This window comes from Candida orthopsilosis (assembly GCF_000315875.1).
Source record: "Candida orthopsilosis Co 90-125, chromosome 1 draft sequence".
Taxonomy (NCBI): Eukaryota; Fungi; Ascomycota; class Pichiomycetes; order Serinales; family Debaryomycetaceae; genus Lodderomyces; species Lodderomyces orthopsilosis.
Genome location: NC_018292.1, coordinates 199,849 through 217,004, shown reverse-complemented (window position 1 = coordinate 217,004; position 17,156 = coordinate 199,849). Strand labels below are relative to the sequence as shown.

Genomic DNA, 17,156 nt, shown 5'->3' with positions numbered 1-17,156 from the left:
GATGCGCGTTGTAGTGATATGGTTCAACTCAAACAACTTTGGTGAAGCAGTCCTCCTCACAAGGGTTTCATATCACTCATATAATCCAACACTTGTAGCTTCTCTATTGTAACGTCCAGCCATTGCATCTCACAAATTGATATTGGCTCCACCTTTCTCCCATTGAAGCACCCATCAATTTCTATTACATCGCCCACTTCAAAACTCAAACTTGAAGTCAGAGTTGCTAGTAACTCTTTAACATTGATGTCAATTGGGTCATTGTCGACATTGGAAAGCATGGGGACCTTCCCTACTGTAAGCATAAACCTACTCGGTTCGTAACTAAGTATCTGACAAAATAAGCGAATATGCTTTGGAGAATTAGCTGAGGCTTTCGGTAGTAGTTCAGGTAGCAAGCTAGGCAGTACGACAATATGCGTCATGGCTCTACTCTTATAATGTAAATATCCATTGATTTGGTGCTGGTTTCTATTAAATTCATAAGGGAAAAAAATCACCAAAATCATAAATCTCGGTAAACACGCCACAAACTTTCATCTTCCATCACATGTCTACTGAACAATACAATATAACTGACGACGATGCTTATCTAGATTATGACTCCGACTATGCCTCTTCAGGCGACGAATCCCTGCTTCTGGAATACGATGCGCTATCAGCACAAGAGCAATGGGAAGAAAGCATGAACCAAATTCAAATGGTGTTAGGATTAGTCTTGTTTCCATTGGTGGGGAAGTTGTTAGGAAGGCGGTTTAGCAAACTAGTTTGGAGGCGATTTGCTGATTGGTGGTGGGTATGACACAGAGGAGTTGGTTAGGACAAAGGTAGATGGTAGAGATTACAAATACAAGTCATTGCTATTAATTCTATAGGGTATTTATCAATTGAGAAAAATCATCAGTGAGTTGTTGTTCAACATGTTCTCGAAACACTAATGCAACAAACGGCTGGGTTATTCCATAGCTAATACGACGTAGTAAATTGTTAACGTATTTCAAATACTCTTCATTACCCATGTTGGAATCCTGTGAATTTGCTGAAATGCCGGAGAAGATTGACGATTCATCATCGTTTTTAACCTTAGATGGGGATGAAGTTAAACTGCCGTCACTTTGTAGGCTCTGCTGCAACCGATTATAGATCTCTAAGATTAACTTAAATGTGATTTTGTAGATAAACAAGTTATCCAATTTGATATTAATCTCCAATTTTTCGATAAGCAATTGCTTCGAGTTTAATTTTATGGGTGAAGTGTTTGTAGCATAGGGCCCGCTACTGCTACCATTGGATATCATGCGCTTTGGAGTATGTGGAGCAGATCCGAATGATGACGTTGTACTATTGCGATGGTACGATGGTTCTTGTTTCACTGGCACATCGATATCAAAATTCTTCAAAATGGTCACCATATTCTTTACAAAACGTACTTGGTACGGTGGCTGTAGTGATTGTGAAACCTGGCCTGAACTTATCGCATGTTTTACCGATTGGTCTGACACTGGTTGTCTCAAGCCATCCTCTTTTACCCCCGTCGGTGTTGCGGTCCTTCGTTCCTGAATACTATTTAACTTATTCAAATATCGTTTCTGTTGTAAGTTTTGTTGTTTATAGATCTCTTCATCTGTTTGTAACGCTTTGAGTAGATTACCTAACGAAATGTTCAATTTCAATAGTTTGCTCGCTTCGATGGGGAATTTGTATGGTTCATCATTCAACTTGATGAGATCTTGATGGTAAATTTTATATACATTGAGAAAATGCGTCGTTCGATCTGAACTGAATGGAATTGAGTCTAGTAACCCTTGAACATATGCAATCGCCTCATCTAGGATCGTTGAGCACAGTGTGCTTGTCATTTTGGGTGTGTATTCAAAGAGCCTACGATAACAGGTTTGTCGTTCCACTTTTCCTTCTCTCGTCAAAAATCGAAATTTCTGCGGTGTTTCCTATTTGGGACAATAAATTGCACGCGTTGACCATTTTGGAAAAATAAATTGTGTGGTTTACATCAGTTAAAACGATGCTATTCAAGCTTATACTTGGAATAAGTATAACTTCATTTTTGTTAACTATTCTTCTCATATTTGGAGACTCGCCAAGTTTTAGAAACACCCCCATACAAAATGCAAGAATCCGATTGCTCAATTTGTTTGCTAAGTTGAGCAGCTTTTATAACTACCTTGATAAACGAACTGATGGCAGGTTTATTCAATATCTTGGATGGTTAGTACCAATTGGATACATTATTGTCGTAACCATATGCTTTCAGCAATTTTTGATCAAGACGAAACCAATGATTGATGTAGGGCTGATAAAGATGGGATATATTTTACTGTCAATGGCCCTCATCTATGTTGCCACACTTCTTTGTGCGTTGAGTAACCCCGGAATTGTCAATTCCAAATCGACAAAGTCATATCCATATCAGCCAAATCAACTAATATTCTTCAGAGACAACAAGTGCAACTCTTGTCAGATTGTCAAACCAGCAAGATCAAAACATTGCTCAGTATGTGGACATTGTTACTTATTATACGATCATCATTGTGTATGGGTGAACAATTGCATTGGCTGGAAAAACTACAGATGGTTTTTTCTATTTCTTTTTGTTAATATAAACATGCTTATGTATGGCGGTATCCTATGTTATAAGGCACTATCACCACAAATGACACGCATATCACAACTATGGAATGTAATTACGACAACAACTGATGCCAATAAAGTCACGGGAGTTTTCCTCATCCTTTGTACGATTTTCACACCAATCGTGGTAATTTTTACCGGTTTGCATCTACGATATATTTACCTAGGAGTGACGACAAACGAGTTGGATAAATGGGGCGAAGTTGAGTATCTTGTTGACTTGGGATTGTTGTACAAAGTCTCCCCCAATATAGACAATGAAACGTACGTTGAAAAAGCGAGGGACTCAACTGGAGCCGTTGTTTATATAAGCTTGAAAGATGAGACTATTTTGGTGCTGGAGACTAATTCACCGGGTTACAATTTCACACCGGTGTTATCGGTTGTCGATGATTTGATAAACGATTACGATCGAGGATTCTGGAACAATTTCAAAGAGAGGTTGCTAGTATAGTGAAGAACTTTGCGGAACACTTATAAGCATCAACTGGCGTACGTGTACTTATAAACTAATCATTGAGCATTCATCTACAAAGATCTTGTGGCACATAAGCCATTTTGTAATTGCCCTATCTGTCTTCATTAATGTTAATGGCTATTTCTACCACGTATTCCAATTATTCGTAAGCTTTATATAACGTATCTACTTCATCATTCATAGGTATCTCAAAACTTCATGTATATACATCATCAGGAAAAGAGAGGGGGAAATCTAAAAAATAAATTAACGAACTTGAAAAAAAAAAATTGTGAGATAAGTTTTTGTCGTGAATCTCAAACAACCACAACAAATACAAATTAGTAATATCTACTACTCACACTACTCCCACCAGTCTTTACAATAAGTGTTTAGATAACGATCAAATGGTGGTGCAGAACATATCGAATGATGTGGATTCAAATTTGGCTGGAAATGAGAAACAAAATGAAGACTACACAAACACACAAGACCATCCCACTTCTCACAATCGTGTTACCACAAACTTAGACGCTGACAAGGACAATTTGAGCGAATCGTATAATGAGTCGAGCTCTTTCAATGAGAATCATCAAACGCAAGACCCTGCAGTCAAGTCAAACTTCCCAAATCATTATACTCCAGAAGCCACACTGGACTCATCACATCTCTTTAGCTCAAACAACCAAGGAACCTATGGAAATCTAAATTCTCGACCTGCTACAACCCAGCCAAGCTCGGGCTATCTAGATCCACAATGGGGAAATATGATGTTTGATCCTAGTGCTGCTGATTACTTGTACAATATTGAATTACCAACACATATATCCCAACCAGGACATAACTCTGGAGTTAATGATGTAAGCAGTGGCATAATGCACCATATACAGTATCAAAATAATGTCCATCCTGAGGTAAACAATTTGCCAGCTCCAGAAAACTTTGCACATCAAAACCGCCCCTCTCAACTACCCTACAAGGAGGAAACTTTGAGTCAAAGCCAACTGCCGCATGCATCTATATCCCAACAACCAATAGATCCTACTTCAAACACGACTTCACAAGGTCCAAACACAAAGTCAACAAAGCAACGACGTCCATGTGATCAGTGCCGAAGAAGAAAGACCAAGTGCGTCATTGTTCCAAATACAAACAATTGTGTTCAATGTGAGGCAAAGCAATTGACTTGTACCTATACGACACCAGCAGCGAAAAGAAAGGCTTCTGAAATGGGGCTGGATCTGCAGAAAAGAGGGAAGACAAATGCAGCAGCATTGACTGGTGACAATAGTCAAATTCCCGATGTGCCGATACGAGAAACTGCTCCAGTTCAAGATTACTCAGCCATGAATAACTCCCTACTTAAGAAGACATTGTCATTGCAGTTTCCACGCTCGAGTTTCTATGTCGGACCAACCAATTACTTGTACGATATGAATTTGTTAAATACAATCATTGACACACGTAATCGTGATAACAATCTGAGTGGTGCTGCAAAAATTGAGCAAGCAAGCTTGAGCAACTCCATATCGTTGAGAAAAGTTTGCGATAAGGTACATTTTGTTTTGAAAGATGACCAGTCACCACAATCCTACCAAACGATGTCAAATGACGTCGACACTATTGAGAAACTCATCTCTCCTCATGGACAAATTTTGATTGATTTGTATTTTAGAATCATCCATCCATCATATCCCATTGTACATAAAAAGGTGTTTTTGGAAAAGTATGCACGCACACATCGAGAATTTACCGCCCCTTTGATAGCAGCTGTATACGTGCTAGCAATTCAATGGTGGGACTATGATCCTCAATTGAATAGGTTCCCCAAACCTAATGTGGAACTAATATTGAAAATAGGACTCAAAAATTATCTTCAGGAAATTCTCAAGCGTCCGAAATTGAGTGCAGTGCAAGCAGGATTATTGTTATTACAATGTAAGCATATTATTAGTTGCAAAGCTACAAACAACCAGGTCCAGAATAGCGGAGACGCAGATTATTCAGAATGGGTGCTATGTTCTCAAGTGGTATCCTTAGCTGAGGAATTGGGGCTTGGTTTGGACTGCAATAACTGGAAACTACCCAAATGGGAACGAGGTTTGAGAAAGCGTTTAGCATGGGCAGTATACATGGAAGACAAGTGGCTTTCCCTAAAGGACTCTCGACCCTCCCATATCAACGAAAACAACTGGATTGTTTTACAACTACATGAGGAGGATTTTCCCGATAAACATGGCGACGGAGACTTGAAAGAGGGGTCATCTGATTTGGATACTGGGAAGAAGATTTTTACAAACTTGATTGCTTTGTCTAAAATTTTGTCTGATATTTTAAATCATTTTTACTCAATGAAGGCAATGAGAGAGATTACTAATATTAGCGAGGTGTTGAAATTAGCTAAACCTTTGCAATTGCAACTTCGAAATTGGTTCTATTCTTTGCCCAGTGAATTGCAAATGAACTTGGTGCAACCTAGGAAGTTATGCTCCAATGGATACCTACATTTGGCCTATTTTGCCACCGAATTGACGTTGCATAGAAAGATCACCACCATAATCTACCAGCAAACAAATGCTGGAAACCCGCCCCCTCCTGAATTGGTTAATGTCTGTCGTTCTGCAGCGAAAACTCGTTTACTAGCATCAATTGAGTTTGTGCGTGATTTAAAGCCTGAACATATACATTCCTTTTGGCACTCTTCATCATCATCTAATTTCACATTGATTGGAACATTTGCAGCAATTTTATTCATATCCTCGCCCACTCAAGAAGAAGCAGATTTCTATCGAGACCAAATTTTCAATTATCGATGGATTTTGAAAATATCATCAAAGGGGTTTGACCAAGTGGCTGAGGCATTATCTCAATTGGATCTAGTTTTGGGAAATATACCTGGTTTACTCAACGACAATGTCGATATGCCTATGGTTCTACCCAATGTGCAAGATCAACAAACTATGCCCCAAACCAATCAAAGCTATAGTCCATTTGCAATTCCACAGACTCAACAACCCCAACAGCTGCAACTGCCCCATCCATCCTTACGTCCAAATCCTTCTTATGAAGGTAAACCCACTAATCAGCAAAAAATAAGGATGCCTTCGAATTTGCGAGAGTCACCATACAATTCCCCCCAAAGTTTTTACACGCCACCATTTGTTCCTTCGCCTCAGAATAAGGTTGTCAATTCACCTCATACTTCTCAAGGTAACACATCTCGAGCAGTGTCCCCGAGGGTGTATGCCAACAAAGCGCCAAGCTATGCTGACCAATCCCCTCATTCGTCTCATGTCACCAAGTCACCAGAGTCAACTACAAAGTAGAACTACTAGAATTATCTGCAACATTTATATGAAATTTTTGCCAGCAACTCTAAACATTTGTTTTACATTATTTGTATAGACTATACTTTTCCTAGTCGAAAGGAATTAAAAATGATTCGGCAACAACTCTAGCTCTGGCGTTTAAGAATAATTTCATCTCACTGATCTCCTTATCGACGTCTTCCATAAATTCAATTATAAAGTCAACTAATTTATCTTTTAGCATTTGTTCAGTATGGAAATTGGTGATCAAGAAACTAATATCGTAACCTTTAATCGGAACTCTTCTTAAAATGAAGAAATTCTCTGCTCTCGAAGTCAAAAATCGAGTGAACTTATGCACAAGAATCTGTTCAATTTCATCAGCTTGCTTTATTTTAATTGATACTCGGACTGAATTTATACTTGGCTCGATCAAAATCTTTTCATTTTCATTACGAGCAATGTGCATGGGGTTGAGAATAAGCTCGGCATCGTGAACACGGGTAACTTCTATTTCGGGTCTGTTGTGGCGTTCTACTAATTGTGATGAAAAGTCTTGTAAACATATGGCGGCGGTAAGTGAGGATCTAACAGCGGTCAAGTATGGTTTTAATGATTGTGACTAAACTTCAAAGTTAGTAGTGTTCAATTGAATGTTGGGGGGGCAAGGTTGAAACATACCATGGTGAGCTATTATGAAATTGAATCAATTTGTCACTGTAAAACATAAACTTTGAGGTGTAATTGCGAATTCGTTGATTTAACAATTGGTACAATGCTTTTAATTCCGAAAAAGAAAAAAAACATTTTTACACATTATACACGACTAGTACACTGAATATTCAATAGTTCATCTTTTTCACCTGTTTCTTCATCTTCTTTGCTGGGCCGGCAGCAGAACCTATATCAATTTCCGAAATACCTCTCTTTTTGATTATTCTCTCCTTCAATTCACGTTCATCTTTCAATGTTTGGTATATATCAAAAATTTCATTGTTAGTTCTTTCCTCCTTCAAATTAAACTGTAGTAATCTATCGTCTTTAACCTGCTTGAGCTTATCCACGAATGAATCCTTGGTGGCCCATATACTCTGGCCAAGTTCTCCTTTTTTTTGCAAATCATTGATCACTGCTTCGACTAAATCCTTTCGTAGCTTCATCTCCTGTTTCTTTTCATCAATAATGTCCCAGAACAACTCTAATGGTGATGATCCGTTTCTGCCACACAACTCGATGAACGCATCTTCATTTTCTATAGTGCTGAAAATATCGCTGAATTTGGTCTTCGCATCCAAGGTTAGTGTAGCTAGTAAGGATCGGTAATTTTGGCGTGCTTTGCGATCACTTCGATAATTCACCTTTTCTTGTATCTTTATTTGCTTCTTTAGACCCTCTACCAATTCAGGGTAAAGTTTAAATTCGTATAAATTTAGTATATCCAATTCCTTCAAGTGTCTGAAGTGTTTATTTTGTTTGAAACGCGGGTCTTCTATTAAATTAGCGTAAAGCTCTTGAAAATTAGATGTTTTCTGAACTAATGCATTGTTGATCAGGTGGAGATAATTGTAGAGCTCATCGGTTGCTTGATGCTTTAGTTTCTGATCTTCATATTCGTGTTCTTTTTTCAACTCAGCTGTGTACTTGTAAAACATCTTGGCCAAATCTAGATCCGGCAACATTGAATGCTTGAAAATGGGGTTCTCTTCCTCCACGAATTTTTTTCGTAGACTTATCCATCTAGTTCTATAATCAAGTTCACCCTCATTTCTCAACTTTTCCAATTCTTTGATAAAATTTATCTTAAACCGCTCAATTACATCTGTCTTGTTTTTGATTTCATCTTCAAATCTTTGAACAAGGTACTTCTCGTATAAGGACTTTCTTTTGATTGGGTTGTGAACGGACCAATATTCAGGCTTGCTAACCAATTTCTGCATAACTGTTTGAAAAGACCAGGTCGAGTCGACATTTTTGTCCTTCAAAAACTGAATAAACGCCTGTTCATCCTCTTCCGAAATATCGGTAGAACTCATACTAGTAGGTAGTTCTACTGGTTGATGCTTGAGAGCTTGGTCAATCGCATCTTCTTCTTCTTCTTCTTCCTCTTTTTCATTCAGTGTGACATCCACTTCTAACTCTTCTGGCTTATCCCAAGTAGTTTCCCCTGTTGACTCATTGTAATAATACGTTTTCCCATCATCTGTGATGTACTCTTGCCAACCTGAGGTAACAACACTGGCTTCTTCCCCCTCTGGTAAGGTCCAGCTTGTTTCCAGTGTCTCTTTATTATAGTAGTATGTTTGTCCCTCTTCTGTCTTCAATTGCTCCCAAACAGACATGATAAAGTGTGGAATATTGATCAACAGCATAGACACTAGTGCAATTTTTTTTAGCTTCCAATACGCGACACAGAATGATGAAACTTTTGCAGCAACATAGAAAGTGGCAATATTGAATGCGTAGAAGTAGTAATATCCTTTTAAAGGTCAATAATGGGGTATATGTGCCTATCCTAACCCTAATGCATCTGAATGTTTTTAAGGATTTGAGCTTTCATTCGTAAGGGTGATTTTTATAGGCATCAATCTCGTAGCTTTGTATGGCATATAGTGTGTTGACAGGGAAACGTTTTTGAGAGTGCTTCTAAAAGATACATCCTTAGGAGTGTTTGTGTAGGCTAATATCCAATCAAACTTAAGCGCTTTAGCAGTAGGAAAGATGTTGTCAACTAGAGAGTCTCGTTTCAATTTGCAGCCGGGTTCTCGCACCCAAACTAAACCAAATTCAACATATAGAATACCTGCGTTACTGAGAGTTTACTCGTTTCATCGCGGTCTTCCTTGTTGTACCATGAAGAAATCTTCTTTATTCAATTTATAAACTTTCGTGTTTGGAGGTCTTGAGTTAAAATACAGACTCTGGTACTCTTCGAACAACCGATGGTCGTCTTTCAAACTAAGATAGTATTATCCAGTGTTTACTATGCATCGTGTCTATGCACTCAACTAATTGCCACGCCACTAACTGTCATTTACAAAAGCATATAGCTGTAAGTGTTGCGCTAAGCCCAGGTTTGCGTCATTTAGTGCTACCAATCTCTTTTGCATGTCAAATTACGTAATCTCAACGATTTTTACAGTTCTCCTATTTATCTCCCCATTACACGGAGAAAAGCAATCATTAACAACATCTCCGATATAGATTGCATACAAGCATCAATAGTCTATTAGGATTCTAAAGTTAATCTATAAAACAATACCAGTGACCTTACGTTACACATTAGATTAAACCACAGAAAACACAAACAATAACAATGGCAAAAGACGATCCGAATAAGCCACCAACAATTCCAAGTGGTTGGCTCGCAAAGTTTGATGATAAATACAAGACATGGTTCTATGTTGACTTATCGACAAAGAAATCACAGTGGGATGCGCCAAAGGGAACTGTTTTTGACAAGGATGATGATGTTCCACCTCCAGCTTACAGCCCTACTGCATCCAAAGCAGGTACAGCATCACCAAATTCTTCCAAACTGAGTGTTCCTGCAAAGGACGAGCAAGGCAAAGGTTTGTTCAACCGTCATCAACAACAAGCAGGTTATGGTGGTGCAGGTGGTGTACCACCTCGCGCACAATATCCTTCCCAACCAGGCTACGGTGGCTATCCACCTCAACAAGGGTTCGGAGGTTACCCTCCACAAGGTTATGGAGGTTATCCACCTCAGGGTTACGGAGGTTATCCACCACAAGGATATGGACAATACCCACCACAACAGCAACAACAAAGAAGTAGATTTGGTGGTGGGGCAGGTAACATGGCATTAGGAGTCGGTGGTGGTTTACTAGGAGGTATGCTTCTTGGAAGTGCCATAAATGATTGGGACGATCACGAGAGGATGGAAGGGTATCAAGATGGTTACCAAGATGGTTACGATAATGGTGGTGACTATGGTGGAGGCGACTTTGGCGGTGGTGACTTCGGTGGTGGTGATTTTTAAGCTAGTTGGTAAGGTAGAACATTCATTTTAAGAGTAAATAGTTCTATACAGATTTGCTATTATGGTTCCATACACTCTTCTCACGAATTAGAAATTGTTGCGTGGATGTAGTCTGTGTCTGTCTGAAATTTCACTTTTTTTTTTTCAGCCAACCAATCAATGAGAAATTGTTATTACAAAAGTTCAAATTTTACCTAAGTTGGCTGAGAAAGGACAAGAGGTCTTATTTATTGCATCACATATTATCTTCAACTATAGAGACAATGAGATTTACTTCAGTTTTAAGACAAATACCCAAATTGAAGTTGTCAGAGGTTATAGTAAGAGCAGGTGAAGGTTTACCAACAGGTATAACGGGTATTTACAAACATCCAAACCCAAGACCTGCTCTTGTCACTTTATACCATGAACAGTTGAAGGTGCTAAACGATAAATTTCCAAAAGATTCAGTGTACAGACAGTCGGTCGAACAGTTGACTAAGAACAGATTGAAAATAGTGGAAGAAGAGGAAATTACAGAAAACATAGAAAACAAAATTGGTAATGGGTTAATTGAGGAACTTGTCATTCAAGCTGCTGAGGAATTGAATTTAAGTCACGAATTATCCGCTTTGAAATGTTGGGAAGAGTTGGAAGAAAAGCCATTAGATGATCAATGGGTCTACTTTGGTAAGAAAATCTAACACATAGAACCTTCGGTAAAAGCTTTAATCTTTTGAAAGATAACATTTATAAGACACATGTAGACACTAGAGCAGAGAGAACTTCTACACTGTTAAAAAAATCACCTCTAGAATATTTCCCCTCAACAACAATTGTTCTTGACGCCGGAGTTTCCTTGGGAAACGTCTACACCACCTGCACCACCACCAGTGGCGGCTCCTGCGTTATCATTAACATGTTTTTCCTGGATAATTCCTGCCAACTCGTAAAAGATCGCATCAACGTTTTCATTACTCTTTGCCGAAGCTTCCAAAAATGGCACGTGCAATTTGGATGCCAACTCTTCACCTTGTTCCTTGCTTACTTGTCTATTGACATCATCATCACACTTGTTACCGACTAAGAAAATTTGGGCATCCTCGTTTGCATGTTGAGATACAGTTTGGAACCAATTCTCAACGTTTTCGAAACTTCTTGAATCAGTGACATCGTAGATTATTACAATACCCATGGCACCTCTATAGTAAGCAGTAGTGATGGTTCTAAATCTTTCTTGACCAGCGGTATCCCATACTTGCAACTTAATTTTCTTTCCCTTGCTCTCAATTGTTCTAATCTTGAAGTCGATACCAATGGTTGTGATGAAGGACGGATTGAACTTGTCCTCGACAAATCTCAACAACAAACATGATTTTCCGACCCCTGAATCACCCACTAACAACAATTTCATTATCATATCATAAGCTTTAGAAGAAGCTCCTTTACCACTCATTATGAATTCTCTTTTATTGTGTGTGTGCTGGCAAATTTAACTTGAAATAGGAGTAACAAGAACTTAACGTTTTCACTGACAAATTTAACTTCAAACTGGTTTAGTGATTATTTGGTCTAAACAACAATCAATTCCAATTCTGATCCAGTGGTGCACTCTAGTAATTTAATACTCTCTCTATTGCTACAACGAGTGATTTAATGTTTTGGTGAGAAAAGAATAAAAGAAAAAAGGAGTCGTGTAGTGGGTACAAAACTTGCCCCTTCTAACATTCTGGTCCGCTAACTACTCTTCAACTCTATAGCTATCTGTTTACTTTACAAAAAGACTTCGGCATTCAATTCAACCGATGAAGCGGCGTATGGAATGTCGAAATTGCTCATCACCTCGGGGTGCAAAACACCGATACCTCCAATTTCTTTAACTTCTCCATTTGGCTGACTTCTGAAAAAGATCTTTGCTCCTCTTCCGTTAAAGAATGTTGTGTTAGTCTTGTCTTCTTCAATCCAGTAGCCTCTTCTCTCATCTTTTGATGGGTTCTCCAACCATGGAGTTCTCATGGTTTGCATAATCTTTCCCAATAAACCTTGGACATATTCGAAACCAGAAGTCTTACCAGCATAGATCGCAGCCCAATTACGCTGGTTGAATGCACCTCTTTCCAAACTAGAATCTTTCAAAACAATATCACCACATTCAAACACTTTGATTGGTAATGAATGCTTTCTGTTTTCCTTGATCGTTTTTAGGATACCTGGCAACAATGTGGTTCTAACAACTTGGTATTCAATTGTCTTTGGGTTTTCCAACTTCACTGCTGAGCCATCATCCTTCTTTCTCAACCATCCAAAATTTTCATCATGAGAGCACAACGTCAATGGCATGACTTCCAGGTAGCCGGCTTGGGAGCTTGCCAACCTCAAAATATCAGCTACTTTGTTTACTGGCAAAGCAGAAGCAACCATACTTTCACTGCTTGGTTTGGTCTTTTTCAAATTATCGTATCCATAACCGATTGCAGCATCCTCCATAATATCACACTGATGTAAAATATCTGATCTGGTAATTGGAATTTTAACGTCAAGGATATCATTATCATCCTTTGAGGGGGTAGCTTCCAATGACATCTTTTTCAACAATTTGGCAATTTCTTCGCCTGAGTAATTCAAACCCAAGCACGAATTAATGTACGATATTTCAGCTTTGGCTTCCCTTGGAGTCACTTTAGGAGTTACACGAGTCTCACCATTATGTTCAGAAATTACCTTGAGGGGTTCAATTTCAAATGGAGTTTGACTATACCTTGAAAACATTGCAACCAAAGTTTCAATCACAATTTCTGTCTTGGTTCTATCAGTTCCGGTAACATCGATCCAAACATTCCTTGTATTCAAGGTGATCTTGGAATGGTCCGAGTTGATAATTGGTGGCAAGGAAGCAACAGTTCTGTTTGCATCCAACATAACTGGATAAACGGGCGAGTCCCTGATGATGTGCAAGTATTTACCAATGTTCTTATCTTTCTCGTAAAATTCCATCAATTCTTCACCGTCCATGACCTTAGACTGATTCAACGGCTTGAATATGATATCCTTTGGTTGTAATGCCTCGTATGTGAATGGAGGAGTTAAGGTATCCAAATCATGAGTCCCAATGGCCACTAAAGTCCTATTTCGGCACAAGTTGGTGTGTAATTTATCCTGCAAGGCAATAAAAGAGTCATATGATCTTTGGTCAAATGTGACATTTCTCAAAATAGCCGAAGCAGCGTATTGACGAATAGGAAAAGTAGACTCCTTGATAGTTAAAGTGATCTCCGGAATTTCTGGTTTCAATTTGTACTGTGGTTGTTCCTTGTTTCCTAAAAATTCATTCAATGCTTGAGCAATACCCTCAATACACAACATGTCATATCTGTTTGCAGGAACTTCAATCTTCAACTGAGGTCTCTCATCACCTTGGCATTCTTCTGTAGTATCCTCATCTAATTCGATACCAAATTGAAAACACAATTCGTCAAACTCTTCAGTAGTATATGATCTACCTAATAACCTGAAAAGGTCCTCCTTATCAACTGGAATAGTAGGCATGCTTGATGTTGGAGCTTTAACTGAATGGTGCTGAAAATTTTTTGAGTCAGAGAAAAAAAAAATTGAAAAATACAAATATAAAAATTAGCGAACTACTGTAATAACTCATTCCACTACCTTTTCCTTCTGTTTGTCCTTAGCGGCAGCTTCAATATCATTCACCTCGTTAGCCAAAGCCTCTAAATCAAAAATAGGGGGTTCTTCGACATTGTATTCCTCTTTTGACCCATCGTTGGCATCATTATCAGCTCCTGACTGACCATAAATATCCCACCAGTCTTTCTTTCTTGGCCCAAACCATTTCCGCCATCCTTTGGGTTCAGCCTGTGTATTTTTTTGCTCTTCCATTTTTGCTCTAGCTTCATCAAACTCACTAATCAATTGTCTTTGTCTCTCCCCTTGCTCTGGGTCTGGCTCTTCAATTTCTGCAAAATTATCACTTAGCACTTCCCAATCTATTGATTGTAGGATTTTTGGTATTGCTTTTCTGTATGACATGTGACCTTCGACGAACTCTGTACAGTCGATGTTTTCGATTCCACTTACAGATTCCAAGGGTGATAACCCAGCGACTGTCAGAATTCCACCACCGGTTGCTCTAAATAGATAACCCAATATCCAATCTTTCTTTGAGTATCCATTGATAAACTTCCCACTCACAACGGACCTAGCTTGAGCGAGATGATCAACATCGATAGCAATTGGCGATCCCAAGAGAATGACATTTTCGATTAATCCGTATCCGCCTCTATGGGCCATTTCTATCAAGCAGGAGTAAATTAACCGCGCCCCTAGTGAGAATCCAACTAATGTTATGGGTCTCACACCTAAGTTTCCAGATAAGATTGTTTCAGCCAAGATCTTCCCCGCTTTCCAAGCACGATCCAAAGACACATTCCACGGATTATCCAATAAGTACGAAAGTTTCGACAACGCCATTGGAAGTTGAATGGCAGACATCAATGCACTAAGAATAGTTGCTCCCAATATTTGCTGGATGGATGTACTCAATGCCTCACTTGCTAAAATACCAATCGTTTGACCCATTGATTGCAACATCTCCGGTTCCCAAAGCAAAGAAAACATATCTCCCATCACAGGGTCAACTGTCGAAAACGGAAGTCGAACATCATCCATTGCACCATTCATCCAACCACTAACGGTGACTATAAGGTTTGATCTTTTATTGTTGTGCAACGGCTTGAGCTCAAATGTTTGTACATCACCAACTCTTCTTGCACCTGCTTTATTTCCGACTTTGGCACCTATTGCAACTCCGCTTGTAGTGATTAAAACACTTCCTCCAACACCTGCCAAAAAGCCACTAGTTCCTGTGATTCCTACGGTGGTTAAACCTGCAGCAATACCAGCTCCAATAACAGGAGCCAATAACCCTGCAGATAATCCAATGGCCAACCCTCCACCCAAAGTCGCCAATCCAATCATAGCCAACCGCTTATTTCTGTTCTTCTTAATTTGTCGTTTGACAAACAGCTGATCGCTTAGCGATTCATCTTTGTTTTCAATTGATCTGTCCTTGGTTTCCATATCAAGACACTCCATCAACCTTCGCTCAAATTGCAAGACTTCCAAGCCAGAAATACCCACTATATCTGCGAATGTCATCAAAAGAGACCTCGAACGAGCGTCGTAATATCCATCACTTAGTAGTAACAAAAATAAATCACATATCAAAACCCATCTCAAATCAAAGTCGTCGGTAAGGCCCTTAGGCTTGTTCAATTCCAAAGAAGTTAGACTCTTTGACAAATCACTAATTTCAACTCCATGCTTACTCAAATTTTCAATCATTTCTTTCTCCTCCTTTATCAACCCTAAATGATCGTACAATTTGAGCGACGTATTCGAGGACCAATTGGAGAAATGTTTTTGAGATTCGCTCATTTGCTTTGCCAATTTACTACTCGTTCCAAATTGCACCATGACTAACTTTGTAGCCATATCCACCATTATCAATTTGGCCATTCCCACATATGCCAATCGTTGTGAGTCTGAAAGCATATCCTTCGTATCGGTCAAAGCCTCATTTGGGTCAACTTCATCATTGTTATCAAATTCTTCATCCTCTGCATCGAAAAGTACATTTTTCTCTCCATAAGTACGTGGTTTACGAGTTGCATTTTTGAACAAAAAATCAGTCTTTTTATCTAAAGCTGCATATTTGTTGACCTGTTCTTCTGTATCTATTTTGGTATACCCAAAATGAAGATTATTGTTGTGAATAAAGTCATGTCCAGATTCAGATTTGTGTTGAAGCTCACCCTTGTCATCGTAAAAGTCTAGATAAGATATCGTTTTCATTTCTTTCCAATTAGATTCACTAAAAAAGTCATCCTCTTTTGTTGCAGGTACCAATTCAACTTGAGTGTTGTCGATAGGCTCTTCAGGGTGCTCCTCAATCTGTGGTGTGTCAGGATTGGAAGGAACATATACTTTCTCCAACACTTTAGGAAGTGACTCGCTTGTTCTATTTTTCGAGTTCATTGAGCTCAAGTCAAACTCAACAAAGTTATTTCCACTGGAATCATCTTGTTTGATGCTGTCCTGTTCGAAATAGTTCTTTTCCGACTGAACACTAGGCGAATTAGGGAGGCTCGGAAGATGACTTGCTCCCTTCTTAGAACGAGATCGGAATCCCTCATGAGTGACAATCGATGTAAGCAGCTCCCTGGAACTCAAATTTGGTGGCTGAAATACATTATCATTTGAAGATTCCCTAGACATGAGAAGCAGTCTTTCATCGACGAAGTGTGAAGGGTAAAAGAAGAATAGTTGCGACTGTTTACAAAGCGCGAAATGATAAAATTACAAACTAAATATTGAAAATCCTTCTACAAAATGAAGGTGTGTTCTATACTTCTACCTGATCATTCTTCTACTCCAACTGACTTAAGAGATGTTACAGCTGCTAATGGGTAGCGATTCGGGGGGGGGGGGCTAAATATTGGCTCCAATCCTTTCCTTGCAATAGTTTTCTCCGAAATAGCCGAACCACCCAATGCAATCCTTTCTTTCTCCTCTTCCCCCATTGTTTTATGCAAGTTGAAGAAGTGCAGCAACAAGATAAGACCAGCTAAAAATTCAACTCCACCAATGACACTAAACACAATTACCAAGTACGGATCTTTTAATGCGGGGGTAACAGCTAAACTGATGGCTGAACTGATGGCTCCGGTAAATAAATTCAACACATAAG

At 39.0% G+C, this 17,156-nt stretch overlaps 12 protein-coding genes across 12 annotated transcripts; 5 read left to right on the top strand and 7 right to left on the bottom strand. All coding sequences in view use genetic code 12, as the record gives it.

Moving 5' to 3' along the window:
* Positions 1 to 56: 56 nt before the first annotated feature.
* On the bottom strand, positions 57 to 509 carry CORT_0A01000 (Ten1 protein; the record flags this gene model as incomplete). Its single annotated transcript, XM_003865884.1, has 1 exon — positions 57 to 509. The coding sequence occupies one exon, from the start codon at positions 507 to 509 to the stop codon at positions 57 to 59; it is 453 nt and encodes a 150-aa protein (XP_003865932.1).
* Positions 510 to 550: 41 nt separating this feature from the next.
* Positions 551 to 802, top strand: CORT_0A00990 (hypothetical protein; the record flags this gene model as incomplete). Its single annotated transcript, XM_003865883.1, has 1 exon — positions 551 to 802. One exon carries the CDS (start codon positions 551 to 553, stop codon positions 800 to 802), a length of 252 nt encoding a protein of 83 aa, XP_003865931.1.
* Positions 803 to 869: 67 nt separating this feature from the next.
* Positions 870 to 1,859, bottom strand: CORT_0A00980 (hypothetical protein; the record flags this gene model as incomplete). Its single annotated transcript, XM_003865882.1, has 1 exon — positions 870 to 1,859. One exon carries the CDS (start codon positions 1,857 to 1,859, stop codon positions 870 to 872), a length of 990 nt encoding a protein of 329 aa, XP_003865930.1.
* A 164-nt stretch (positions 1,860 to 2,023) lies between these two features.
* CORT_0A00970 (Swf1 protein) lies at positions 2,024 to 3,103 on the top strand (the record flags this gene model as incomplete). Its single annotated transcript, XM_003865881.1, has 1 exon — positions 2,024 to 3,103. One exon carries the CDS (start codon positions 2,024 to 2,026, stop codon positions 3,101 to 3,103), a length of 1,080 nt encoding a protein of 359 aa, XP_003865929.1.
* A 410-nt stretch (positions 3,104 to 3,513) lies between these two features.
* Positions 3,514 to 6,432, top strand: CORT_0A00960 (Dal81 predicted zinc-finger protein; the record flags this gene model as incomplete). The annotated part of the gene is made up of 1 exon (XM_003865880.1): positions 3,514 to 6,432. One exon carries the CDS (start codon positions 3,514 to 3,516, stop codon positions 6,430 to 6,432), a length of 2,919 nt encoding a protein of 972 aa, XP_003865928.1.
* Positions 6,433 to 6,523: 91 nt separating this feature from the next.
* On the bottom strand, positions 6,524 to 7,098 carry CORT_0A00950 (Arc19 ARP2/3 complex subunit; the record flags this gene model as incomplete). The annotated part of the gene is made up of 2 exons (XM_003865879.1): positions 6,524 to 7,036; positions 7,096 to 7,098. The coding sequence occupies 2 exons, from the start codon at positions 7,096 to 7,098 to the stop codon at positions 6,524 to 6,526; spliced, it is 516 nt and encodes a 171-aa protein (XP_003865927.1).
* Positions 7,099 to 7,256: 158 nt separating this feature from the next.
* Positions 7,257 to 8,783, bottom strand: CORT_0A00940 (Prp40 protein; the record flags this gene model as incomplete). The annotated part of the gene is made up of 1 exon (XM_003865878.1): positions 7,257 to 8,783. The coding sequence occupies one exon, from the start codon at positions 8,781 to 8,783 to the stop codon at positions 7,257 to 7,259; it is 1,527 nt and encodes a 508-aa protein (XP_003865926.1).
* A 944-nt stretch (positions 8,784 to 9,727) lies between these two features.
* Positions 9,728 to 10,414, top strand: CORT_0A00930 (Ifu5 predicted membrane protein; the record flags this gene model as incomplete). Its single annotated transcript, XM_003865877.1, has 1 exon — positions 9,728 to 10,414. The coding sequence occupies one exon, from the start codon at positions 9,728 to 9,730 to the stop codon at positions 10,412 to 10,414; it is 687 nt and encodes a 228-aa protein (XP_003865925.1).
* A 263-nt stretch (positions 10,415 to 10,677) lies between these two features.
* Positions 10,678 to 11,097, top strand: CORT_0A00920 (Mci4 NADH-ubiquinone dehydrogenase; the record flags this gene model as incomplete). Its single annotated transcript, XM_003865876.1, has 1 exon — positions 10,678 to 11,097. The coding sequence occupies one exon, from the start codon at positions 10,678 to 10,680 to the stop codon at positions 11,095 to 11,097; it is 420 nt and encodes a 139-aa protein (XP_003865924.1).
* A 122-nt stretch (positions 11,098 to 11,219) lies between these two features.
* CORT_0A00910 (Sec4 GTPase) lies at positions 11,220 to 11,849 on the bottom strand (the record flags this gene model as incomplete). The annotated part of the gene is made up of 1 exon (XM_003865875.1): positions 11,220 to 11,849. One exon carries the CDS (start codon positions 11,847 to 11,849, stop codon positions 11,220 to 11,222), a length of 630 nt encoding a protein of 209 aa, XP_003865923.1.
* A 317-nt stretch (positions 11,850 to 12,166) lies between these two features.
* On the bottom strand, positions 12,167 to 13,939 carry CORT_0A00900 (Frs1 phenylalanyl-tRNA synthetase; the record flags this gene model as incomplete). The annotated part of the gene is made up of 1 exon (XM_003865874.1): positions 12,167 to 13,939. The coding sequence occupies one exon, from the start codon at positions 13,937 to 13,939 to the stop codon at positions 12,167 to 12,169; it is 1,773 nt and encodes a 590-aa protein (XP_003865922.1).
* A 105-nt stretch (positions 13,940 to 14,044) lies between these two features.
* CORT_0A00890 (hypothetical protein) lies at positions 14,045 to 16,684 on the bottom strand (the record flags this gene model as incomplete). Its single annotated transcript, XM_003865873.1, has 1 exon — positions 14,045 to 16,684. The coding sequence occupies one exon, from the start codon at positions 16,682 to 16,684 to the stop codon at positions 14,045 to 14,047; it is 2,640 nt and encodes an 879-aa protein (XP_003865921.1).
* Between the last annotated feature and the right edge of the window lie 472 nt (positions 16,685 to 17,156).